General features: G+C 32.8%; 5 protein-coding genes across 13 annotated transcripts; 3 read left to right on the top strand and 2 right to left on the bottom strand.

Moving 5' to 3' along the window:
• Window positions 1–405: 405 nt before the first annotated feature.
• LOC149520291 (enolase-like) lies at window positions 406–5,304 on the bottom strand. Of its 3 annotated transcripts, none has more exons than XM_089759783.1 (5): window positions 4,462–5,304; window positions 4,108–4,171; window positions 3,958–4,022; window positions 3,835–3,882; window positions 406–844 (listed from the first exon to the last, which is right to left on the bottom strand). In XM_089759783.1, the coding sequence occupies exons 1-5, from the start codon at window positions 4,528–4,530 to the stop codon at window positions 815–817; spliced, it is 276 nt and encodes a 91-aa protein (XP_089615909.1). In that variant the 5' UTR covers window positions 4,531–5,304; the 3' UTR covers window positions 406–814. The 3 variants fall into 3 exon arrangements, with proteins under 3 accessions (XP_089615909.1, XP_089615903.1, XP_089615898.1); XM_089759777.1 differs by lacking the exon at window positions 406–844 and adding an exon at window positions 1,593–1,840; XM_089759772.1 differs by lacking the exon at window positions 406–844 and adding an exon at window positions 3,422–3,493 and having other exon boundaries at window positions 4,462–5,295.
• LOC149520290 (enolase-like) lies at window positions 1,940–5,813 on the top strand. Of its 3 annotated transcripts, XM_089759796.1 has the most exons (5): window positions 1,940–2,715; window positions 3,006–3,069; window positions 3,155–3,219; window positions 3,295–3,341; window positions 5,337–5,813. In XM_089759796.1, the coding sequence occupies exons 1-4, from the start codon at window positions 2,647–2,649 to the stop codon at window positions 3,331–3,333; spliced, it is 237 nt and encodes a 78-aa protein (XP_089615922.1). In that variant the 5' UTR covers window positions 1,940–2,646; the 3' UTR covers window positions 3,334–3,341; window positions 5,337–5,813. The 3 variants fall into 3 exon arrangements, with proteins under 3 accessions (XP_089615922.1, XP_089615925.1, XP_089615916.1); XM_089759799.1 differs by lacking the exon at window positions 5,337–5,813 and having other exon boundaries at window positions 2,563–2,715; window positions 3,018–3,069; window positions 3,295–3,441; XM_089759790.1 differs by lacking the exon at window positions 5,337–5,813 and having other exon boundaries at window positions 2,569–2,715; window positions 3,295–3,441.
• A 1,983-nt stretch (window positions 5,814–7,796) lies between these two features.
• LOC149520289 (enolase-like) lies at window positions 7,797–11,514 on the top strand. Its single transcript, XM_089759750.1, has 16 exons — window positions 7,797–7,903; window positions 8,194–8,257; window positions 8,343–8,407; window positions 8,483–8,530; window positions 8,872–8,958; window positions 9,069–9,149; window positions 9,354–9,455; window positions 9,529–9,684; window positions 9,790–9,852; window positions 9,941–10,018; window positions 10,169–10,363; window positions 10,470–10,520; window positions 10,616–10,704; window positions 10,801–10,852; window positions 10,985–11,041; window positions 11,194–11,514. The coding sequence occupies exons 1-16, from the start codon at window positions 7,835–7,837 to the stop codon at window positions 11,272–11,274; spliced, it is 1,338 nt and encodes a 445-aa protein (XP_089615876.1). The 5' UTR covers window positions 7,797–7,834; the 3' UTR covers window positions 11,275–11,514.
• Window positions 11,515–12,255: 741 nt separating this feature from the next.
• On the bottom strand, window positions 12,256–15,239 carry LOC111311762 (histone deacetylase HDT1-like). Of its 3 annotated transcripts, none has more exons than XM_089759755.1 (8): window positions 15,159–15,239; window positions 14,253–14,329; window positions 13,932–14,163; window positions 13,658–13,842; window positions 13,161–13,271; window positions 12,968–13,058; window positions 12,632–12,785; window positions 12,256–12,534 (listed from the first exon to the last, which is right to left on the bottom strand). In XM_089759755.1, the coding sequence occupies exons 1-8, from the start codon at window positions 15,169–15,171 to the stop codon at window positions 12,471–12,473; spliced, it is 927 nt and encodes a 308-aa protein (XP_089615881.1). In that variant the 5' UTR covers window positions 15,172–15,239; the 3' UTR covers window positions 12,256–12,470. The 3 variants fall into 3 exon arrangements, with proteins under 3 accessions (XP_089615881.1, XP_022767175.2, XP_022767178.2); XM_022911440.2 differs by having other exon boundaries at window positions 12,632–12,776; XM_022911443.2 differs by having other exon boundaries at window positions 12,632–12,764.
• A 698-nt stretch (window positions 15,240–15,937) lies between these two features.
• FK (Ergosterol biosynthesis ERG4/ERG24 family) lies at window positions 15,938–21,905 on the top strand. 3 transcript variants are annotated; one of them, XR_002692605.2, is made up of 13 exons: window positions 15,938–16,093; window positions 16,189–16,306; window positions 16,399–16,469; window positions 16,862–16,918; window positions 17,593–17,684; window positions 18,407–18,454; window positions 18,661–18,781; window positions 18,913–18,959; window positions 19,650–19,731; window positions 20,547–20,623; window positions 20,711–20,830; window positions 21,422–21,509; window positions 21,602–21,740. XR_002692605.2 is itself a non-coding variant. In XM_022910372.2 (13 exons), exons 1-13 carry the CDS (start codon window positions 16,046–16,048, stop codon window positions 21,753–21,755), a joined length of 1,110 nt encoding a protein of 369 aa, XP_022766107.1. In that variant the 5' UTR covers window positions 15,938–16,045; the 3' UTR covers window positions 21,756–21,905. The 3 variants fall into 3 exon arrangements, 2 of the variants coding, with proteins under 2 accessions (XP_022766107.1, XP_089615869.1); XM_022910372.2 differs by having other exon boundaries at window positions 21,435–21,509; window positions 21,602–21,905; XM_089759743.1 differs by lacking the exon at window positions 21,602–21,740 and having other exon boundaries at window positions 21,378–21,509.
• Window positions 21,906–25,319: the final 3,414 nt, after the last annotated feature.

Below are 25,319 nucleotides of genomic sequence, written 5' to 3'. Positions count from 1 at the left end.
TTGATCAAACCTAAATCTCATACCTAACTACCGCATGTAGCCATGGCCCATATGTTTTAGTGTGCAGTGGCATTTATGTGCCGATGGATGAGCCGGATATTGGGCCATCCAAGCTGATCTGATCCATGAAAGATGAAAAACTCCCTTTGTCTACAGTTGCTTCCTTGGTTCAGTCATTACATGGGAATTGGACGGCCGGGTCACTCCAAAAGATCAATTAACATTGGGAAAGTCGCTGCTCCATCTAAAACGCTAACCCATACCTTCTTATAGTGTAACAACATTGTTGTCTGCATTAGCTTTGTCTAAGGCCAAAAGGGTTGGTCTAATGACAATTCTGTCTTGAATTAATCAACATGTTAGAAAATAATTTTGGTGCAAAAGGATAAATGAAACAGTTAATGGCTGACTTCAAAATGATCAACAATGGTATCATAGTACAAAATGGCATCAAATGAGTACATTCTTTACAATTTACAGAGGAACTGAGAAAGATGTGGAATGAAATTTGAGAACAACTAGCACAAAAGTATATGCCTGATGGATTCTCTTTTGCAATAGCAGTAGGTGCGCCTAACCCCAGGGGTAGGTGGGGGAATTCAAGTTAATAACTGTGGGCATAAAATTAGAATAAAAACAAAAAGATTCCTCCATGTAATTTTCACTTTCTTTGGTTCAAAAGGGAAACAAGAAATAAAAGGCTGCAGCTTCATGCGCGAAAAGGACATCCCAGCTTATTGTAAGAGGACAAATATCTCCAGCCACTGGTTTTCAACTTTATTTATTTTTGCCGAAGGATTTACAACATTATTAATTAATATTTTTTGATAAATGATGTTTCGACCTGAAAAACAAATCACAGTTTTTTAAATTTAAATAATAAATTTATGAGATATTATTTTTAAAAAATGAAAATTAAATTAAAAATTGAATTTATTATTAATTATTATTTTTGGATAAGATTAAGCATAAAAAAAAGGAAATGTCACTAGAATTATAAGCTATATTATATATTGTGCTTTTACTATATTAGAAATTAAAAAAAAAAAAGAGTGTCCAATGTGGAAGTGAGCAAGACCCATCAATTAGAAACAAATGAAGATAATAGAAAGTGACAATTAAAGTATCTCTCTTGACAGGCTTATCGTCATCGAACATGCGTAATTCATAAAAATGATACATTATAAAACGACCAAAAATTATAAAAATTCTTAGAGCTGCATGCCAAAAAGTAAACAATTGACCTACTGGATTTTTTTCCTCCTTGTTAAAGAATTAACTTCATTGGATGACATTAATCTACTTTTATCTTTATCTGATTTATTCTTTTTTCGAATTCAATCATTTCCTATTACAAATAGAAAAAAGAATCATGTTTTTTTTTTTTTTCAATTAGTTAAAGATAGTTTATCTCATTTTAAATTAGATTACAGGTTTTGGGGATAATTTAAAATAAATTTATTGATTATTTATAAAAAAAATTTGTTGATTATGAAAATTGAATTTAAAATTTAAATATAAAATATTTAACTTGTATCAATTAGGTTAGCAAAAAAAAAAAAAAAATCCATGCGTTGAATAAGAAAAGATCATTGATATAGCTTCCTTTTTCTTTAAAATGAAGTGGCATATACATATATTCTAGATAAATGAAGACTTTGTGGTCCATAAATTATAAATATAATAATGCCCAGAAGGTGATAAACAATTAGTAATAAATTGCAGCTATTTTTGTCAACTCATAAAAATGCGTATCAGAACAGGAGGTGGCAGGGGAATAATCAAATACCATGCCCAAAATGCTGACTTATTTGAAAGAATCGATTGAACTCATGCCCTCCTAACAAAAAATAGTCAAATAGAATTAAAAAACAGAGGTCGATTCATCACAACTGGCAATCTAATTAGTTTTTTTTACCAAAAATATAAATATAAAAAAAATTAAAAAAGTTAAAGTTTAAATTATTAAATGTCACATTTAAAAAATATTACACAAATTAATTAAATTAAATTTTAAATATCATTGTACCTACAAAAGAATAAAATATAAAACATTGAAAAATCCCATTGGACCAACCATGGTTTTTTTTTTTTTTTCTTTTTGATGTTCATTACGAGACTTATGATGTTACATTTTAAAACCTAAGAATAAGAACAGTAAAATTGTATTTTGGACTTAATTTTTTGTGCATTTTCTAACTTAACAAACTACAACCTTGTAAATTTTTAAATAAAAAGGGGTCTGATAAATTAATAATGTACAAAGTTGTTCATAATGCATTAAATATAATTTTTTTTTCTTTCCCACATAAAAATGAGAAAAATCAGCTAAGAAATATTTCCATTTTTAGCATTTTACTTGGACAGCAAGCCGAAGACAGAATTTTCAACTAAACCCACCAAACTCGGTAGGCCTTTACTTTAAACCATGCGCATCCACCAAAACAACATCCCATGAAATTCAAAATCGAACGGTTTTTTTTTTTTTTTTGGGGTTAAAATCAATAATTCTCATTAACCTAATTTCCTGTTTATAAACACCTCACTCCAACTGTTCGCTTAAAAGCTCGCGTCTCAGCTCAAAAGACTCCTTCCTTATTATCTCACTAGCTCTTCTCTTTAGATCTAAAAAAATCTTTTAATATCATGGCTGTTACCATCGTCTCCGTCAAAGCTAGGCAGATCTTCGACAGCCGTGGAAATCCAACGGTCGAGGTTCGCCTTCTCTCTTCACTTTCTTTCCCTTTTCTATGTTTTGTTATGTCACCCATCTGTACATGTTGCATCTCCGTCACTCATTTCCTGATTAATTCTTTCTCGATCTATTTGCTTTTGGATTTTACTACTCCACGAGTTGAATCGGTCGAGTAGCTGAGTTTTTCTAATCAATTTCCGCTGATGGCATAGAATAAACGCTTTTCCGGTTGTTATTCAGTTATTTTAATGTTCAAATTTATGGAAAGTTTCAATTCGATTTTAACGGAAAATCTGACTAAATGTGATAGGTTGATGTGCAGACATCGAACGGTAAAAAAGTTAGGGCCGCTGTCCCAAGCGGTGCATCCACTGGTACGTTAATTTATCCGTTAAAAATATCTAAATAATTAATTTCTATTTTTTAATAATTTTATTCATTGATTTTATTTTATTTTAGGAATCTACGAGGCTCTTGAATTGAGAGATGGAGGTTCCGATTACCTTGGTAAAGGTGTATCAAAGGTCAGTTATCCTATTATCTTTTGTTTTCATTGGCATTAATTTATTTTATTAACAATTTGTTCTTGTAATATGCAGGCTGTTGCTAATGTTAACACAATCATCGCCCCGCATTGATCGGAAAGGTTTGTCCCTAACTTGTTTTCGCCCCTGATTTCATGTGTTTTAATGTTTATGAACTGATAATATTCGATTTCGTTAATTTTTAGTTATCATTTTGAGTTCCATCTAGTTGTTGAACCATGAAATTGTCAATAGCAGTCTGCTCAGTCGGGTCCTATAGAAATCAATTGAAAAAGCACACTTCATAACAAAATATAGCGTGAATTATTACCGTGAGTTCACCACAATTAACTAATGCCCAATTTATTTAGTTACTAATGCATAATGTTACTTGTATATGAAACAATTATGCTCGAACCTAATGCTACGTTCTTTACATTAGCTCATTCTGTATTATATAGTAATAACTTTTATGTAAACAAAAAGCAAGTAGTAACAAAAATAACAGCCAAACGAAGTCACAAAGCCTAGTTAAAAATTAATGAAATCGAATATTATCAGTTCATAAACATTAAAACACATGAAATCAGGGGCGAAAACAAGTTAGGGACAAACCTTTCCGATCAATGCGGGGCCGATGATTGTGTTAACATTAGCAACAGCCTGCATATTACAAGAATAAATTGTTAATAAAATAAATTAATGCCAATGAAAACAAAAGATAATAGGATAACTGACCTTTGATACACCTTTACCAAGGTAATCGGAACCTCCATCTCTCAATTCAAGAGCCTCGTATATTCCTAAAATAAAATAAAATCAATGAATAAAATTATTAAAAAATAGAAATTAATTATTTAGATATTTTTAACGGATAAATTAACGTACCAGTGGATGCACCGCTTGGGACAGCGGCCCTAACTTTTTTACCGTTCGATGTTTGCACATCAACCTATCACATTTAGTCAGATTTTCCGTTAAAATCGAATTGAAACTTTCCATAAATTTGAACATTAAAATAACTGAATAACAACCGGAAAAGCGTTTATTCTATGCCATCAGCGGAAATTGATTAGAAAAACTCAGCTACTCGACCGATTCAACTCGTGGAGTAGTAAAATCCAAAAGCAAATAGATCGAGAAAGAATTAATCAGGAAATGAGTGACGGAGATGCAACATGTACAGATGGGTGACATAACAAAACATAGAAAAGGGAAAGAAAGTGAAGAGAGAAGGCGAACCTCGACCGTTGGATTTCCACGGCTGTCGAAGATCTGCCTAGCTTTGACGGAGACGATGGTAACAGCCATGATATTAAAAGATTTTTTTAGATCTAAAGAGAAGAGCTAGTGAGATAATAAGGAAGGAGTCTTTTGAGCTGAGACGCGAGCTTTTAAGCGAACAGTTGGAGTGAGGTGTTTATAAACAGGAAATTAGGTTAATGAGAATTATTGATTTTAACCCCAAAAAAAAAAAAAAAACCGTTCGATTTTGAATTTCATGGGATGTTGTTTTGGTGGATGCGCATGGTTTAAAGTAAAGGCCTACCGAGTTTGGTGGGTTTAGTTGAAAATTCTGTCTTCGGCTTGCTGTCCAAGTAAAATGCTAAAAATGGAAATATTTCTTAGCTGATTTTTCTCATTTTTATGTGGGAAAGAAAAAAAAATTATATTTAATGCATTATGAACAACTTTGTACATTATTAATTTATCAGACCCCTTTTTATTTAAAAATTTACAAGGTTGTAGTTTGTTAAGTTAGAAAATGCACAAAAAATTAAGTCCAAAATACAATTTTACTGTTCTTATTCTTAGGTTTTAAAATGTAACATCATAAGTCTCGTAATGAACATCAAAAAGAAAAAAAAAAAAAAACCATGGTTGGTCCAATGGGATTTTTCAATGTTTTATATTTTATTCTTTTGTAGGTACAATGATATTTAAAATTTAATTTAATTAATTTGTGTAATATTTTTTAAATGTGACATTTAATAATTTAAACTTTAACTTTTTTAATTTTTTTTATATTTATATTTTTGGTAAAAAAAACTAATTAGATTGCCAGTTGTGATGAATCGACCTCTGTTTTTTAATTCTATTTGACTATTTTGTGTTAGGAGGGCATGAGTTCAATCGATTCTTTCAAATAAGTCAGCATTTTGGGCATGGTATTTGATTATTCCCCTGCCACCTCCTGTTCTGATACGCATTTTTATGAGTTGACAAAAATAGCTGCAATTTATTACTAATTGTTTATCACCTTCTGAGCATTATTATATTTATAATTTATGGACCACAAAGTCTTCATTTATCATGCCACTTCATTTTAAAGAAAAAGGAAACTATATCAATGATCTTTTCTTATTCAACGCATGGATTTCTTTTTTTTTTTTTTTGCAATTTTCGTAGGATCAATTGTGTCTGGTAACTAGAGAATATAGATGAAAACAAGAGCAAACTTTATTTTTTTTTAAAAAAAGTGCATTTTCTTGTTTAAGTTTAGCAGTACTTCATTTTATTGGGAATCATCGATGTGGTTGTTCGAGGTTGTAAATAAAAGTTATCCGCAAAGAACGGTATATTGTGTATTGATTAGGGATATAAATGATATATTAATATTTATAAGTTATTTATATTTATTTAAAATTTAATTTGATTTTATTATTATTAAATTATATTTAAATTTAAATAATTTGATTCATTAATCGAGTCGAATTTGATATTTTTATATTTGATTTAAGTAGTTCAAAATTTTAATCAAATTTTTATATTTAAATATATTTTTATTATTTTAATCAGTAAAATATTTTAAATTTAAGTTCGAATTCGAGTACAAATAATTAAGTTTTTGTCAAATATAAAAATCAAATTTATTTTTACATATTATCGAACTTAATTAAAAAATTTTGAGTAGTTCGATTTTTATATCAAGTTGAACTCAAATTAAAAAAATAAAATTTGATCAAGTTCGAATCGAATTTTAAATTTTGAATTTCAAATCAAATTCGAATTCGAATTTAATATTATATCAACTCAAACTCAATCGATTATACTTTTAATTTTTACCCTAATATTAATTGGAACAAGATCTTTTTTATAAAAAAAAACTAAGGGTTTGCAGTTGGTTCAAAACTTTAAATGATTTTACGATGATATTTGAGCATCACTAAATATATTAATTGTTGAGAACCGAGATGTGGCTTGCTGAGATCGAGTAATTATCAATCTATAAACAAAAAGCAAAAACCATAATGTAATTTTTTGGAGGTAGGAGAAACCAAAGTGATGTGTATCACAATCCCATATGCCGGAGACAGAGACGCATAGAAACCTTTTCAAGACAGCGAAATCACACTTATTATACATTAGTCACATGGCCTTCATCTGTCAGTTAAGACTCCTGAAAACCTGGATCAGCAAACCTAATTAAAGCTACCGTGAGTTGTAGTGACAGATGTAAACAAATATTCGAGCATTCAGGAACATTGTGTTCCAGTCAAGACGATTTAGATAATGGACTTATTAAGTTGCCAATAAATAAATAGCCTTTATTTTATAGGGTCAAGTTTCGGTTGAGTCCTTGAGGGGCCTTACCCTTACACGACAAATCCTCCTCTTCCAAATAAATGAAAACAACTACAAAATGTTGAAAGCTAGCCCAGGCCAAAAAAATCCAAGTTTGATCAAACCTAAATCTCATACCTAACTACCGCATGTAGCCATGGCCCATATGTTATAATGTGCAGTGGCATTTATGTGCCGATGGATGAGCCGGATATTGGGCCACCCAAGCTGATCTGATCCATGAAAGATGAAAAACTTCCTTTGTCTACAATTGCTTCCTCGGTTCAGTCATTACATGGGAATTGGACGGCCGGGTCACTCCAAAAGATCAATTAACATTGGGAAAGTCGCTGCTCCATCTAAAACGCTAACCCATACCTTCTTATAGTGTAACAACATTGTTGTCTGCATTAGCTTTGTCTAAAGGCCAAAAGGGTTGGTCTAATGACAATTCTGTCTTGAATTAATCAACATGTTAGAAAATAATTTTGGTGCAAAAGGATAAATGAAACAGTTAATGGCTGACTTCAAAATGATCAACAATGGTATCATAGTACAAAATGGCATCAAATGAGTACATTCTTTACAATTTACAGAGGAACTGAGAAAGATGTGGAATGAAATTTGAGAACAACTAGCACAAAAGTATATGCCCGATGGATTCTCTTTTGCAATAGCAGTAGGTGCGCCTAACCCCAGGGGTAGGTGGGGGAATTCAAGTTAATGACTGTGGGCATAAAATTAGAATAAAAACAAAAAGATTCCTCCATGTAATTTTCACTTTCTTTGGTTCAACTAAACCCACCAAACTCGGTAGGCCTTTACTTTAGACCATGCGCATCCACCAAAACAACATCCCATGAAATTCAAAATCGAACGGTTTTTTTTTTTTTTTTGGGGTTAAAATCAATAATTCTCATTAACCTAATTTCCTGTTTATAAACACCTCACTACAACTATTCACTTAAAAGCTCGCGTCTCAGCTTAAAAGCCTCCTTCCTTATTATCTCACTAGCTCTTCTCTTTAGATCTAAAAAAATCTTTTAATATCATGGCTGTTACCATCGTCTCCGTCAAAGCTAGGCAGATCTTCGACAGCCGTGGAAATCCAACGGTCGAGGTTCGCCTTCTCTCTTCACTTTCTTTCCCTTTTCTATGTTTTGTTATGTCACCCATCTGTACATGTTGCATCTCCGTCACTCATTTCCTGATTAATTCTTTCTCGATCTATTTGCTTTTGGATTTTACTACTCCACGAGTTGAATCGGTCGAGTAGCTGAGTTTTTCTAATCAATTTCCGCTGATGGCATAGAATAAACGCTTTTCCGGTTGTTATTCAGTTATTTTAATGTTCAAATTTATGGAAAGTTTCAATTCGATTTTAACGGAAAATCTGACTAAATGTGATAGGTTGATGTGCAAACATCGAACGGTAAAAAAGTTAGGGCCGCTGTCCCAAGCGGTGCATCCACTGGTACGTTAATTTATCCGTTAAAAATATCTAAATAATTAATTTCTATTTTTTAATAATTTTATTCATTGATTTTATTTTATTTTAGGAATCTACGAGGCTCTTGAATTGAGAGATGGAGGTTCCGATTACCTTGGTAAAGGTGTATCAAAGGTCAGTTATCCTATTATCTTTTGTTTTCATTGGCATTAATTTATTTTATTAACAATTTGTTCTTGTAATATGCAGGCTGTTGCTAATGTTAACACAATCATCGGCCCCGCATTGATCGGAAAGGTTTGTCCCTAACTTGTTTTCGCCCCTGATTTCATGTGTTTTAATGTTTATGAACTGATAATATTCGATTTCATTAATTTTTAACTAGGCTTTGTGACTTAGTTTGGCTGTTATTTTTGTTACTACTTGCTTTTTGTTTACATAAAAGTTATTACTATATAATACAGAATGAGCTAATGTAAAGAACGTAGCATTAGGTTCGAGCATAATTGTTTCATATACAAGTAACATTATGCATTAGTAACTAAATAAATTGGGCATTAGTTAATTGTGGTGAACTCACGGTAATAATTCACGCTATATTTTGTTATGAAGTGTGCTTTTTCAATTGATTTCTATAGGACCCGACTGAGCAGACTGCTATTGACAATTTCATGGTTCAACAACTAGATGGAACTCAAAATGAGTGGGGTTGGTGCAAACAAAAGGTAACCTTGCCAATTGGTTCTTTAATGTCTTTCAAATGATTTTTGTTCTGAGGTTTCTTAAATTCTCCATTTAATGGTGTTGTGTTTCTTCTTTGTTATTTTTCTTTCAGCTTGGTGCAAATGCCATTCTTGCTGTGTCCCTTGCAGTTTGCAAAGCTGGAGCTGAAGTCAAGAACATTCCCCTTTACAAGGTACATTCTGGCTTATTGGACTTTCTTTTCTTGTTTTTTCCCTTTCTGTAGACTCGTGTAAGTATGAGAATATTGCTGTGTGAATGCGGGAATGATTTCTATTATGGTCTTCAAACCACTTAATCTTGTGTGGGTGATTTATTGTATGGAATTTTTTTTTATGTTCATGTCATCTGAATCTAATAAACCCACTTTTGTATGCAGCACATTGCTAACCTTGCTGGCAACAAGAAGTTGGTTCTTCCTGTCCCTGCTTTCAATGTCATCAATGGTGGTTCACATGCAGGAAACAAACTAGCTATGCAGGTATGGATCTTGATATTTTTATTGCCTTAGGTCATTTCTTTATATTGATGTTCTCGTACATCTGTGTTTGCAGGAGTTCATGATTCTCCCTGTAGGAGCATCATCCTTTAAGGAGGCCATGAAGATGGGTGTTGAAGTCTATCATCACTTGAAGGCTGTGATTAAGAAGAAGTATGGTCAAGATGCAACCAATGTTGGTGATGAAGGTGGTTTTGCTCCTAATATCCAGGTCAATCCTCAGTAATGAAATATCGTGGTTTATTCATTTATAACTGTTAAGTGTTAATTTTCTGTTAATCACTAGTTATTGATGTCATTTTTTGTGCAAGTTCAGGAGAACAAGGAAGGACTTGAATTGTTGAAGACTGCCATTGCTAAAGCTGGTTACACAGGCAAAGTTAGTGCCTCTTCTTAGTAACCTCGATGAATTCTCTGTTGTTTTGATGTGACGAGATGGCTAATTGAATGTTCCTTCATTATTCTAGGTTGTTATTGGAATGGATGTTGCTGCATCTGAATTTTATATAAAAGATAAAACCTATGACTTGAACTTCAAAGAAGAGGTGAACTTTGTCACAACTCAGAAGATATTCTCAACCATTTTGTCTATGATTACTGTATCATTAGATGATAATCTGTTTTTTCAGGTTGCTATGTTTATGTTATAATAACTTGTTTGCTTTTCATTTATTTCTATTGTTTGGCACTTCCAGAACAATGATGGCTCACAAAAGATCACAGGGGATTCTCTCAAAGATTTATACAAGTCATTCGTATCTGAGTATCCCATTGTGTCAATTGAAGATCCATTTGACCAAGATGATTGGGAGCACTACTCCAAACTAACCAATGATATTGGAGAAAAAGTTCAGATTGTGGGAGATGATCTCTTGGTCACCAACCCTAAGGTTAGAATTGACATTTCCTTTTGGGTTTTCCAAGAAATAGTGTATGTATCCCTAAGTATTCCTTCTGAAGGAACATGACATTTATATCCCTTTTTAACATCCGCAGAGGGTTGAGAAGGCTATCAAAGAAAAAACTTGTAATGCCCTTCTTCTCAAGGTACCATGGATTCTTTCTTTTAGAAGGTCATTTATGTTTTTTGGCCATGCCCTGGATATTAATCTAGATTCTTTCTTGTTATGAGTGGGAAACAGGTCAATCAAATTGGATCTGTCACTGAAAGTATTGAAGCTGTCAAAATGTCCAAGAAAGCTGGATGGGGTGTGATGGCCAGCCACCGCAGGTTTGAATGTCAACCTTTAAATGCTAAAATTGTTGATTTGACTTGTAAAATCAAAATTCCAGTTACTCACAGATTGTTTTAATTATTTTCTTGCAGTGGTGAGACTGAGGATACTTTTATTGCTGATCTTTCAGTGGGTTTGGCCACGGTAATAAATACTCCTGAAATATGAATCCAAAATCTTCATTGTTGCAAATTTAGATATTGTAATCGAATTCTGGTTCTATCACGAAAAAACACTATATGTTGATCTTAACATGTTTTCGTTTTAAAAAATTAGGGTCAAATCAAGACCGGAGCTCCATGCAGGTCTGAGCGTCTAGCTAAGTACAATCAGGTTAGCATCCACACCTTTAAAACAAACATATGTTTTCTTTCCTTGAATGATAATGCGAGTATTATGTTGTCACTAGTTGTGAACAACCTTTCGAAAGAAGAGAAAATTCTACCAATTTGTCTGATTATCTTGATGTTATTCGTTGTATCCAGCTTTTGCGTATTGAGGAGGAGCTTGGTGCAGAAGCCATCTACGCCGGAGCAAGCTTCCGTGCTCCTGTTGAACCCTATTAAGACTTTGTAGGATGACAGGTTTGCTGGGTGCGTGCGACAGAGCTTTACTTGGAATGAATAAGTTTATAGCACTCAGAGTGGTTTAGGACCCAAAACATTTTTCTATAATTTCGACAGAAATTTTGTTGCGAGAAACTTTTATGTCGAGATCTCTGCTCTGATCAAGCTCCATGTTTTTTTCATAATACTCTGCTTATGGGTTGCTGGTATTTTCAGAAATGATGGTTCGCTTTTTCTGTACTTTTGGGTTGATATAACTTGCTACGCGTAGATGCAAATTTATGCATGATTTATTGCAAGAGGATGGGCAGTGTATATTTTTCATGAGTTCTTTAATGCGATCCAGTCAATTACTCGTAGCGAATCGGCGATAAAATTTCGTAGTGACAGTTGTAGGCCAAAAGAAAACAGTTGAGAATTGAAAAACGAAAATCCATAAGGGAGTGTATAATCTACAAAGCTTTTAAAGATCAATATTGGGATGAAGGAATCCAGTGGGTAAGTGCAAATGACAAAAAGTGAGAATCAAAGGGCTAACAACAAACGAAGTACGGATGGAGAATTAGAAATCTATCTTTTTCAATGTCATCCAAATTCTTCTTCAAAGGGAAAAAAACAGGCGAAAAACGAAGGAGAAACTTATTCCAAGTTCAACAGTTGAGAAATGGAAGAAAATACCCTATGACAGTTGTGGAAAAACAAAGAATGCAGGCTGTGGGATTCCCTCCTATGAAGCAAAAGCCCTCAGGAAGGAGGAACAAGACTGTATTCAGACAAGAAAAATAGTAAGAAAACCCTCCGATCCTATCCCTACCCCCTTACAGAATGGAGGATGTGCGACTACACGTCTGAGGCTGGCCTCATTTCTTCCTGACTCCGAATCTGCCTCTATAGCAATTGTAGTGTGTTTGACTTGGTTTTAACATTTTAAGAAGCATTGATACTAAGTTCTAAATGAAAGAAGCAAAACACAAACAACAATCAAAACTGAACCATAATTAATTCAGTTATAGTAGCAATAACCTAATAATTTCAAAATACTATTCCTTTTGACATAGAAAGCATCATCTCGGACATAAGGCAATCTACGAACGACTACATCAATTACATTTATGTGAATATTCAACTAGTCATGTTCACAGGTCCATTCCAAAAATAACAAAATTCAAACAAAGATATATTAGACCAACTCATTTTCACACTGCACCGCCATGCTTTGCCTTGGAATGAGATTGTAAAGCATTTTCAGAGCCAAATGACCTGCACAAGTTTTGAAGACATACAATATTGTTCCAAATGTATACAAAATTAAAAAGTAGTAATTGGTTTAAATACTTAATAGAAAGAAGGAACTGACCTGCCACAAGACTTGCAAGGAAATGAACCACCTAACTTTGGAGTCTGCTTCATCTGAGCAGCAGCAGCTGTTGCTTTTCCAGCTTGCTTTGAAGGGTGAGGGGTTGCAGTATGTCCACTCACTTTCTTGCCATCTGCACCAAGGACTTCCAATTCTTTGACAATGTAATTTTCATTAAAAAAAAAAAAACTAACAATAGAAGAATGAGCTAGAAGGGAGAATCAGAAAAGGCGTAAGGAACAAATTTTATAATCGATGAAATGAGCATTATCATCCCTAATTAGTCATTTAGTAATCAACATCTCTAGAGGAGTGCAGGTGGGAGGGAAAATCTACCTGTCTTTTCGGGAGTGACTAGCTTTGCCTTCTTTTCTGGAGCAGGGGTCTTTGTAGCTGACTCCGCAGATCTCTTTTTGCTTGGTCCAGCCTAAGGAAAACCACTCACCAGTGATTAGAAAAACAACGTTTAAACCTCAGCTGAAGCCGCTCAAAGTCCTCAAAGGCAAACCTAAAGCATATGTCCCCTTACCTTCCCAGGAGTCTCTTGATCCTCATCTGAACTTTCTTCTTCACTATCATCCTCATCACTGTCAGTATCATCATCACTTTCATTCTCACCATTAACCTGCATGCCTGGCTCCTATAATGATAATTCAGAATCAACACTAATTAGACATGGTATTCTGTCCCAATTTGGGTCATGAAACAACAATAAAAACAACTATATACAAACAAATGTTCCTACCAAGATCAAGCCAGAGATAGGAAAGATTCGATACAGCAAATTATCAGGTCAAAAAGAAATAGCAGTTTGATAAAAAGCCGGACGAAAATAAGGGAAGGCATTGAAAGATTTGCCAGGTTCACAACACAGATAGTATGAAGAAACATTTAAAACTATTGCCCTAAAGCACCAGATATCGATAAAAGTTTAACACCCTATTTCAACTATTCATGACTTTGATTTACCCATAAAATCAGGAAGAGCTTATCAGCTGGGTACGATACTAATAGCTAGACATCTACCTGATCCTCACTAGACTCTTCATCCTCATCAGAACTATCATCTTCATCCTCATCATCACTACCGTCCTCATCTTTTTTTGGTTCCACAATCTTAACCTGCTTTGACGTAGTAGGATCAGATACTGTAGCATGAGGCTTTATGGGATTAGTTGTAGGTTCAGGGAGCTCCTCTTCAGACTCGGTATCTGTAAAGTAAAAATTAAAACATAATTTACAGATTTAAATAGTACTAACAAACACCGAATAAATAGAAAATACTAGCATAATGACCTACCTCCACCTTGAGATGTATCAACATAATACCCAGTGAAATAGACACTACCGTTCTTCCAGGTATGGGACAGCTCAAATTTGTCATGCAACACCAAATCCAAGGGTATCTGCGGGAATTTCTCTTGGGAAAGTGTTCCAATTACAAACTTCTCATTTTTTAATTTAAGATAGATGCAAACAGTTTCCTTTCCTTTTTCTTTCTTGTTATCACCAATCACCTCACCAAGGGCAACCTGAGAGTTATATAGCGCAAATTTAATAGATAGACACAAGTAATGTCAACACACAAATAAGATAAAAACCAAAGTTCCTTAAGAATAACCTGTGAAACATGCAAGATCCTATTGCCATCATCCTCCAGTTCAACCTCAAAGTTCTGACCACTTTTAACCTCAGCACCTACATATACATGGCCAAATTTCAGGGAGAGGTTCATAATTCATTAGACCAAAAACATGGAAGAAGTAAACACTTCAACAAGATAACATCATGAAACTCAATACCAAGAGTAGCAACAGAGAGAACATATTCCAAAAGGTTTCCCACAGGGTAGTCCAAATCAAAATATCAAAAGAAAAAGATTAATACAAAACCTTAACAGCAGTCCTAAGAAATAATGATTTAACAACAATAACAAACCCATTTCACAGTTTTTTTTCTTCAATATGCATAACCATTCTAGTATTTGACTAACTCTTGTTGCGCTCAATACATGGGATGATGGAGAAAAAAGGTACTGTTGACAAAAATTAGAAAGTAATTTCTCTTTTTTTTAATTAAAAAAAATTAGTCATTTTTCTTTAAATAGAGTGAAATGAAATCCAAGAAAACAATTTTATTAAGTTATTTGAAATTTTACGTAATGTTGTTAACAGAATCAGTGTCTCTTAACTCAAGACATCAATTTAGTAAGTGATTTTATATTAATAAGAATTCCATGCCGCACTGTATCTACAATTTTTTTTTTCTAAAAATAAAGAATGAAATAAAAGAAAAAACGAAATTTAAAGTAAAATAATTTGCAAAAGAAACAGCCCAAAAAAATCAAATTCCTGTTGGAAATCAGTAACTGAACATATGATTAACATTTCAAATCAGAAACCAAAATAATCGAATAAACAAACGTAAATAATCATTATTTCAGCTAGTTCCGTAACTCAAAGAAGGATTAAAAGAAAAAAAGACCTAATCGAGAGAAATAATTGAAAGAAAGAGAGAAAAAGCTTACCCCAAAACTCCATTGAGAGTGTGAGAGAAGAAAGCTTAGGGTTTTTCCGAGTTTTTGAGATGAAATTTCCTAAGTAAGTTCGGTTTAAGCGACTAAGTGACCTGCAACTTTTATAGGCAGTCGGTTAACTTAGTGAGGATCGGGGCCTGGCTGTGATTAGGTATTGCGCGGAGCACCGTTAGAGGTTTTAATATGGGCTTTTATTGGGTAACAAGCATTTTGGGCTTTTGTAACAGAAGGTTGTAGCCCAAAAATCTTGGACCTAAGGACAACCCATGCTTTTATTTAGTTTTGTTTTGTTTTATTTAGTTATTTATTTATTTTACAAATTTGTAATAATAAAAAAAAAGAAATCAAAGCATAAATCAATCAATTATGTACCTTAGGAAAATATCATAAAATTTTAAGTTGATAAGTAAATTTCTTAATCTTCTATGGTTGCAAAAAGCATTAATATCTTTTATCTTGAAAATTTTGGGCCTTGAACTCCTTTTATTACTCTTTTATCTATTATTTTTAATACATTTATTCATTTACGTGGGATCGACTTGTAAAGTATGAAAATCATTTACAAAAATGATTTTGATGAATGTTTTAAAAAATAAGTAAAAAACTAAACATCAGTGTACCTGAAATAGTGGATTCCATAGTCAGAAATGATGTGAAACTTTAGTTAATGAATATTTTTTTTATTTGTTTTGATTATTAAACTTAAATAAATTTGTTTTCCCCAAAAAAATTACAGCAAAGTGAAATTTAAGTGAAGTAGCGAAGCGATGTTTACCAACAACAGTGGCAGTCCCCTCACTCTAGTCAGTAGGGTGGAAAAACGTATAACAGAGCTCTAAATTTCTTCAAAACGAGATTCAACACTCAATAACAGAAAAATGGATCTGGGTTTTCTTCTAAAGGCCTTAATTCCCTCGTGGAACTCTGTAACCAACTCTTTCCACCTTGAAACTCCTCACCGTTTCAATTCATTTTAGCTTTCTTTTGAAAATTATAAAAATTGCTTATGTATTTTTGGTAGGTTGCTGTTTTGATGATATTCTTTGCTTACTTAGCTGTTGCTGGATCTATTTTACCTGGAAAACTTGTTCCTGGAGTCACCTTACAAGATGGGTCTCGTCTCCATTACTGCTGCAATGGTCTCTTTATATGCTGATATACTTTAAAACAGTTAAACTTTTTTATGCAACTTGATTTGTTTCATTGATTTTTTTCCCCAAACTCTGGACAGGATTGCTAGCACTACTTTTGTTAGTTGGGCTTCTTGGGGTTGGATCTAAGGTGAATTTCGTATCACCCACGGTATGTATTTACCAGCCTGCTACTAATTTATATACGTACTTATTGGAATCTGATGCCTTTTTTTGTTATATATTTGTCTTTGGTTTAATGATATTTTGGTAAGCTTCTATTTATATATGTTGTCAATATCAGTATGTGAAAGTGTTTTAAGTATATTTTTTGGACTTCCCTTTTAGTGAATTTTGGTTTGGATTCTATACAATGCAATCTATTGAACAATTGAGGCCAGAATTTAACTGTCATCAGCTCAAGTATTGAAGATACTGACTTTTTTCTTTTTCATCTTTCCTTTGATTTTTAGATTTAAAACAATGCAAATTTTTTTCATTGGCTGTTTTCTGCACGCTAATGTGACTACATTTATCTATCTGTTGTTATGAAAAAATTTGCAGGTGATATCAGACGGAGGACTTGAGCTGTTATCAGCAACTTTCATATTCAGTTTTCTTGTAAGTTGCTATCAATTTTCTGATAGGTTGTTTTAGACATACAGTAATCCTTTATTTGCATGAAGTGCTGAAACTCCTTAGAGTCTAAATGGTACTGGTTTAAATGCAAATTGATTTTGGCTGCATCCAATGTTTTGGAATCCTTAAACTTCTTTTTCAATTTGTTGGCTTGATGAGATCCTCTCTATAGATCAACTATATCAAACATGCACAAACCAGAAACCATGAAATACTCCACTCCATGTGTAAATAGATTAACTCAAGACTTTGATAGAAAAAAGTTACAGGAAAGTCCTGCTGCTTCGCAAGTTGCTGTGGGGAACTTAGTTGATTTTTAAACTCAATGACATAAAAGAAATATAGTCCCAGAGGAGCAAAGGGTTTTCCCTCAATATTCACTTGTGGTGGGACTGGGAGATAATTGTTGCTTTATTAGTATCCTTTCCTTATTCCATCTTGTGAGATCTATCTTCCCTTATGTTTCATATCTTCAAAACAAAAAGGTTCAGCATTTATTGTTGTGTATGATGTAAAGTAGCCTCTGAAGTGTGACTATAGGCTATTTGTTATACTGTAGCCTTCTCTTTTTTTTTTTTTTATTTGGTATGGAGTTATTTTTTTTTTCTTTTTCTCTAATTTGTCTTTGCATTTCCCTTTTTGTTTCCTTTTGTCAGGCAATGATGGTACTCTATGCTGCTGGGTGCAGGTCCCAAAGTAAACGTTCTTCATTAAAGCCTCACATCACAGGAAACCCGATACATGACTGGTACTTTTGTTAACAAATGTTTATAACTTCAATTTATATCTATTTTTTAGTAAAATTGACTTGGCTTAACAAATTCTTTTTTAATTGGGAAAAGGGTTTTAGCAAGTAATGTAAATATTTTGCTGCCCATCATTTAGGTAACTTCAAAAGGGTTTTAGTGGCTTTTATGACCTGCTTGAAAGGAATATTTTGTTTTGCCTCATTTAACTATATTGTTTTAAAATGAACAGTTAGGATATAGAGGCATGCTAAATTTGTAATCCTCCATAAATTCTTTCATACCATCCTTAGATATAATGTGTTCCTGATGAGTGGACAAACTCATTCACCCATGATTCTGATGTCCTATGAAAAATAAATATTACGCTTCCTGTAATCATGGATTGTTGAAACCCATCTTTTTTTGGTAGAATAATTGACATTTAATCAGCTTCATTTTAGCTTTATTTACCATCATTAAATCTATGTTTCTGTAATAAATACAACAAATTGATCTTTTGTCATCACTTATCTTATCTCCCTTTATGTAGAATTTAACCATTGTGTGGCTATCATGTTTATTTTAACTGTTGTTGCCTTTGAAAATGATAGATACAGTTTTTGTGTTCTTTGCTCTATTCCAAGTCAGTTGTTGTACTTTATTTTTCTTTGTTGCCTTCTGAACAAACAAGAAAATATACGAATCTGTGCTCTTGATATTTTGTCTTTATATAATTTTATAGGTGGTATGGGATGCAGCTGAATCCTCAGTTTATGGGTATTGATCTCAAGTATGTGATTCACTTTTCTTTTTTCACCACATGTTTTCTGCTTCATAGGACTAAAACTTCTGTCATTGCTTTGCAAAATAGACTGACTATTTGCGTCTTATATAGTCTTAGTTGTTCAGTCTCCTTATGACAGATCAAAATAATACCTGCATGTCTATGCTATGATGAACATGTTCCTTTTACTGATTATGGAATCATCTCTATAGATTCTTCTTTGTTAGAGCTGGAATGATGGGATGGCTACTTATCAACCTATCAATTCTTGCAAAAAGTGTTCAAGATGGCACTTTGAGCCAATCAATGATCCTCTACCAATTATTCTCTGTGGTAATCTGGTTGTTCTAATGAAGTCTCTTTTCTCTCTTGACTCTTGCTTGTTTTTTTTTTCTCCTGAGAAAATGTCTTACTTGTTTTACACCAATGCTAAGTAGTTTTTCTTTCATACATCTTTTTTCCAGCTATACATCCTGGACTATTTTGTTCACGAAGAGTACATGACCTCCACGTAAGTGCCATTACCTCTATGCTATAATTATCATAGAATGACCTTCTTTCTTCTGACTCTATTATGCCACTCATTAGACTGACTATATGTCAGTGATGGATAGCTAATCTTGACTATGGCTCTCAGTATGGTCATTGTTCGTCATATTAGTCAACTATATTAAAGGAAGTTGTGGGCATCGATTCCCAATGCTGACCAGCGAAGTGATCTTTAGATCCTAATTCCAATATCTAATAATGGCATTGTTCTTCATATTGTTCAGCTTTTGCTGCAACTAGTTATTCACATTAGTTCCTAATATTTACCAACTTGGTGCGAAAGAGTTGCAGTGGACAAGGTATTCATGTAACTAAAGCATGTCATCTAATGTAAATCATCCACAATATTCTAAATAAAACCTTTAAGTTGAATAACTGACATAAGTCAAGCTAAATGAGTAAAACCAAGCTGAATTTAACAAATTGTTCGCAAAATCAAGCTTTAGTTTGTAAATGCTTTCTTACCATGATGTTAAATTTGAAATGAGAATTACAATTCCCTGGTTGAATTATGGTTTTCTATACAGTTACCTCTCTCCTTGGCATTGTTGTCTCATTTCCCCTGACTGAGTTATGTAAGGTTGTTGATTTGGCCATTTCTATATGATATACTCACTTAATTAACCCATTAATATTTGGTTCTCTTTTACAGCTGGGACATAATTGCTGAGAGATTGGGTTTCATGTTGGTCTTTGGAGATCTAGTGTGGATTCCTTTCACATTTAGCATCCAGGCATGTAGCAATGGCTTTGATAGAAAAACTTTATCAGCAATTTGCACCACATTTTCCAAGGAGAAATTTTGAGCTCCATAATCTTGTGATCATAAACTGAATTAGAGAAATTTTGAGACCTATGAAATATAAAATGGATTTCTTGTTTGTGAATTAATAGAATGGTTCCATTTTGTGTATTGCTCGAAGGTGTATCTAGGAATGCAGACTCTAGTATTGCCATCATTTTCCAATCCTTGTTGGGATGACTGTAAGTGATGGCAAAATAATGTCTTAGACATCACATAGTTCATATGGCTCTAGTATTGCCTTCATTTTCCAATCCTTGTTGGGATGACTGTAAGTGATGGCATCATAATGTCTTAGACATCACATAGTTCATATGGTGGAAATATAGTTTTCTCTCTTTCTTTTTTTCATGTACTCAGTACCTGAGTGCTGCTGCTAGAATCAGCTGATGTGTAAGGTATCTAAGTTCATTTTGTATATCATGGAGAAAAGTTGAGTGCTACATTCTTCCTTCTCTATCGATGTTCTTGTGGAATCACCCTGTTGCTTCCAATTTAAGAGTATGTGAGAAGCAAATAATGTAGCAGTTTCCTGTTTTTACTATTGCTGCAGCTACTTAAAGCTGCTATCCCAATATATAGCAGATTTAACCTTTGGATTAATATTGAAATGATTCATACAAAAGAAACCAGTACATGCAGTGAGAAATATGTTCTTACTGAAGCTTGAGAGACATTTAGTGCATTGCAGCAAGAAAACCATACGAAGTTAGGCTTTTGGTAAATTTCTCTTCACCTTTGCTGCAGGGTTGGTGGCTTTTGAATAACAAAGTGGAGATGACAACAGCTGCTGCAATAGCAAATTGTTTTGTTTTTCTGATTGGGTAACTTTCTACAAGCATATAGGACATATATTTGCCCAATTAGCCTGACTTTTTACCACATCTTATTTATTCTCTTTGAATTGACAGCTACCTTGTATTTAGAGGAGCCAATAAGCAAAAGCATATATTCAAAAAGAATCCCAAGGCGCTTATATGGGGTAAGCCTCCAAAGGTTATCGGAGGAAAGCTGCTTGCTTCTGGATATTGGTAAGATTTCCATCTCATTGTTATCCCTTCTGGTCATTGATGTAATTGCAACCATTTAATGTTGATTAGTCTGGACAAGAACTTTTGAGAAATAAACTTTTCAACGATTTTTATGCAATTTGTCTTTAGATTGATCACAGGTGGTCAGAGAGAATGTTGGAGTTGGTTTTAAACCTAAAGGAAGTTATTGGTTTTTATATCAAGTTAATTTTTCAAAGACGATACATGTTTCCAATCATCCCTGAATGTGTTATATAACATGTGTTGGTGTGACTCTTTCTTGGAAACATATTTGACACCTCAAACGAGTATTTGTTTGCCCTCATCTCTTTGGCCTAGTGGCCAAGTAGCTCTTAAGAGGACGCAGAGGTCTTGGTTCAAAACCAAGACCTCCTTCTCTTCCCCCATCGCCTATGCCCAAAAAAAAAAAAAAATAGTATCTATTTGGGGTATAAGCTTCCAAATATAAACATATTCTTTTCACTTTGATCATATGTCGTGATTTTTGCTCATAATCACTATTTCTGGCAAAAACTATCTTCTGTAGTGATATGTCCAATTCTCTTGATGCTTAGCTGATGCTAATGTCAGTATTCTGGTAAAGGGGAATTGCAAGGCACTCTAATTACCTTGGGGATTTGTTGGTGGCATTGTCCTTCAGTTTACCTTGTGGAATAAGGTAACTTTCCAAATTATTTGCATGATAAACTGATGTAATCCTACATCTTATAGGCTTATGTAGTACAACCATGTCCCCTGTTGTTTTTGCAGTTCCCCCATTCCATACTTCTACCCGATTTATCTGTTCATTCTGTTGGTATGGAGGGAAAGGAGAGATGAAGTCCGTTGTGCAGAGAAGTACAAAGACGTATGGGCTGAATACTGCAGGCTTGTTCCATGGAGAATATTTCCGTATCTGTATTAGTCACCGAAAGCTGCTGGAATATCTATTCATAACTTTTTTTTTAGTACTTGAGATTGTCAGAATTGAAAGCTGGTTAATAAAACTAAGGGTTCGGCATTTATTCACCGACCGATCACATTGTTGTTGGCAATCTACTCGTAATTTAATTTAGCTTGTATCATGAACGTAGCTTCAATCTTGGGTTAGTTGCCAATGTCAGCAGGAACTAAAAGAAACTTTGGGGGCCCATATATGAGTTGTTCCTTAATGACCGAATTAACCATTTTTTTCAGTAGCAGCATCTCATTCTTAAAAGGCTTGTGGTCTTGGGTTTTTGAGATCGAGTGAGGAGCAAGCATTGGCATCTGGGGCAAGGGATGAAAAATGATAACTTTTCTCATCATGTATTTCAATGAAAACAATAAACAACAATACCACTTCTCTTGTTTGATATCTGCACTTTTCTAAGAATCTGATGCTTCCTCGTGGTGGGAATCATAAGTGTTGGCATCCTTGCTGTTTTCTTTAATTTCATTATTTCCACTAAAGAAATCAATCAGATTCTTGACTGAGTTCCAAGTAATATTTTTTAAGAGTCTGGTGTAATTGGTGGGTGGGGTTTTTGTCAAATAGTTCATTGTTTTCCGCAATTAGTCAAATATAGAGCCAAAATGAGTAAAGAAAGTGGTGGGGGGGGAAGGGACCACTCTTTTTGTCCCTTTTTTCGATGGTTTTTCTCGTCCTTATCATCCAGCTGGGAAAAGCCTGGAAGGCCTGCCCTCTTTTCCTTGCTTTTTCTGTTACATCATGCAGTGAAGTCACTATACATATATATATATATATATATATATAGAGAGAGAGAGAGAGAGAGAGAGAGAGAGGAGATGGGCATTGATTGCGGTTTCAAGGACTCGGTGATCCATTTCAATTTGCAATTTTGCATTGAGAAAAAAAAAAAATCATCTCCAACTGACGAGAGGTTGGTCGGTCTAATTGATAAGAAAAATATTTCTCTGATAATCAGAATTCAATCCCTATGCAAAACATTTCGAAAATAAAATTTTAAATATACCAAAAGATGACGGGGAGAGCATTTTATTTTAATAAAAAAGTTACACTTAAACAAAATTTAAAGATACTTCTAATTATATCACACGAAAAGAATAAGTAAGAGAAATTATAAAATATATTAACAAAATTTTTTTAATTTTACAAATAAAATTAAGATTATGATATATATTTTATAATATATATTTTAAAAAATTAATTAAAAAACATATGTTTTTTTGTAAAATTAAAAAAATTTTGTTATTAATGAATCAAATAATTTATTAAAAATATAAAAATTTTCATAATTTAACTCGATTAATATTTTTAAATTCATAAAATTTAAAAAATACTTCTAATTATATCACGAAACAAAATTTAATTCATTTAAATTCACAAATTGGGTCGAACTTAAAAAAAATCTTATACAAGACTTGAGCTAGGCCTGCAAATCTGAAACATCGACGTCTGATCCATGAACATGTCTACATTAGAATCTTTCTAAGCAACTATGGGTTTTGGATTATCTGTCAACTATTTTTTTTTTTTTTATAAATATCCATGAGCCTTCTTAGTAAATTCCTTTGAGTGGAAGAACAAAGATTTTAAAGTTGAAAGCTCAAGCCGAGGTAACATCTTAATTTATGTGGTTTTCTCAGTAATTACTACTTTGAGCGTGAGTTTGACTCCGTCATACTATTTGAATAAAAGCATAATTTATATATGAAAAATTAAATGAATAAAAAAATACTTAAATCAAATGAGAGAATTTCTTGTTCATTGTGTTTATCAATTAGCATATTTCTCAAACTTCCCAATAAAGTCCTTTATTGAAATAAATTAAAATTTTATCACAAATTTTTTAATTTATCATATTAATTATTCGTTATTTTAAATATTTCATAACAGTATATGTGATAATCCTCTAACCTAATACTTGTACGAGGTACTTTTCTCATGTCATAAATCAATTGAACATTTACAAAAATCAAATCAATTTTATTTGTGAGCCAAATAGAACAGTCAATTAAAACCCAAACTAACTCAAGTGGTCATTGTGAATGGCTATGGCAATTTCAAACCTTGAGCTTTCGACTTAATAATCAAGTATTTATTAACATCCACTGTAACGCTCGAATCAATGACCCTACAATATTTTTTTTTAGAAAATAACCCAACAAAAATTTGGACCTAATTAGGTGATAAAATAGGCGAATTGGGCTTACCAATACATTACAATGTCTTGTCAGACATTACATTGGGTCGAACTTTTCCGACATGATAAAATATAAGAATGATATAATAAAATATTTTTAAATTATAATAAAATATTAATATAATATATTAATTTTAAAAAATTTTAATATGATATATAAATTATAATTTTTTTTTGTTACATTAGGAGAGCAATGCTCTAGTACAAGTAAAAAGGAGGGGGAGACTTAGTTCAAAAATTAAGTTTTTAATGTCTTTTCAAGCGCCTTTTACTATTAAAAAAAAATTTAATGACATAAATTATAAATTTGTTAATTAGAATAATACTATAAGAGTTATTTATTATCAAGTGTCATAATTTAAAATTGAATATCACATTAGTTAATAAATTTATTATTCAAATAATATATCAAAAATTTTTAAAATTTAGATACTATATCAAATATTTCAATATAATTAAAAAGATCATTTATGATATTAATCTGAAAATATAAACTGCGCGTACACAACCTAAAGTTTTTTGAGTAAAAAGCCTAACACGACCCATAGCCCATGGACCCATAGGATCATGCCACACCAAGCCCCACACATTTTAGTGACCCATGAGAAGCTAAATTGAACAAATTCGATCCAATATAACTTTTTTTTAGTTGTTTTTTTTATAGATTTTCTTATTTTATTTTATGTATTTTAGTGTTATAATTATATATATAAAAAAAGATTAAAGAGGAAAATTTTGACAAACGATTAAAATGCCCACATTCACAAAAGTAGAAAAAAATTTCATTTATGAATAAATAAATTTTACGACTACCTACCGATCAAACAAGTAACAAATAAAAAATTTAAGGGATCATGTGATAAGAAGAGAAATACAAATTTTAACTTTTTAAATTTTATAAGTTGGGAATATCATGCAAGCTCATGGGTCATGCCATATTGGACAATACTCACAATACATGACATCTTGGTGTAGTGAACAGCCATACTAAGATCCATTGCAATTTTTTAATATAAGTCGTGCTTGACACAATTCATTATTATAATTAGATGGACGATGTTAATACAACTTAATAATTTATGATAGGTTAATTGGGCTTTGCTCCGTGCCATTTACTTATTTTGCCATCTCTAGTGCTAAATCACTCGCTCAAGTAAAAAATTTACACTCAAATTGATAATAATGAATGACTAGAGATATTGTATGAGTATCATCACCCATATTCATTATTTAGTCACTTAAGATTCAATACGGAATGAGACATCTTACTTATGTATATCATATGTTTGGGGAGTTCAAGTTTAGGATTCAATTCCTTCTAC

The sequence above is a fragment of the Durio zibethinus genome, chromosome 1 (assembly GCF_047325235.1).
Source record: "Durio zibethinus cultivar Kanyao isolate XHJ-2024 chromosome 1, ASM4732523v1, whole genome shotgun sequence".
NCBI classification, from domain to species: Eukaryota; Viridiplantae; Streptophyta; class Magnoliopsida; order Malvales; family Malvaceae; genus Durio; species Durio zibethinus.
This window is presented reverse-complemented; position numbering and strand designations above follow the sequence as displayed.

Coding starts and splice junctions, on each gene's coding strand:
- LOC149520289 (XM_089759750.1), top strand. CDS start 7,835: ATGGCTGTTACCATCGTCTCCGTCAAAGCTAGGCAGATCTTCGACAGC. Junction 8,258..8,342: donor CCCAAGCGGTGCATCCACTG/GTACGTTAATTT, acceptor ATTTTATTTTAG/GAATCTACGAGGCTCTTGAA. Junction 9,150..9,353: donor AGAACATTCCCCTTTACAAG/GTACATTCTGGC, acceptor TTTTGTATGCAG/CACATTGCTAACCTTGCTGG.
- FK (XM_022910372.2), top strand. CDS start 16,046: ATGGATCTGGGTTTTCTTCTAAAGGCCTTAATTCCCTCGTGGAACTCT. Junction 16,470..16,861: donor TGAATTTCGTATCACCCACG/GTATGTATTTAC, acceptor AAAAATTTGCAG/GTGATATCAGACGGAGGACT. Junction 19,732..20,546: donor CTTTCACATTTAGCATCCAG/GCATGTAGCAAT, acceptor CCTTTGCTGCAG/GGTTGGTGGCTTTTGAATAA.
- LOC149520290 (XM_089759796.1), top strand. CDS start 2,647: ATGGCTGTTACCATCGTCTCCGTCAAAGCTAGGCAGATCTTCGACAGC. Junction 2,716..3,005: donor GTGGAAATCCAACGGTCGAG/GTTCGCCTTCTC, acceptor TAAATGTGATAG/GTTGATGTGCAGACATCGAA. Junction 3,220..3,294: donor TTGGTAAAGGTGTATCAAAG/GTCAGTTATCCT, acceptor TGTAATATGCAG/GCTGTTGCTAATGTTAACAC.
- LOC111311762 (XM_089759755.1), bottom strand. Junction 13,272..13,657: donor AAGAGTCTAGTGAGGATCAG/GTAGATGTCTAG, acceptor TTATCATTATAG/GAGCCAGGCATGCAGGTTAA. Junction 12,535..12,631: donor CCTTGCAAGTCTTGTGGCAG/GTCAGTTCCTTC, acceptor AAACTTGTGCAG/GTCATTTGGCTCTGAAAATG.
- LOC149520291 (XM_089759772.1), bottom strand. CDS start 4,530: ATGGCTGTTACCATCGTCTCCGTCAAAGCTAGGCAGATCTTCGACAGC. Junction 4,023..4,107: donor CCCAAGCGGTGCATCCACTG/GTACGTTAATTT, acceptor ATTTTATTTTAG/GAATATACGAGGCTCTTGAA. Junction 3,494..3,834: donor GCCCCGCATTGATCGGAAAG/GTTTGTCCCTAA, acceptor TGATTTCTATAG/GACCCGACTGAGCAGACTGC.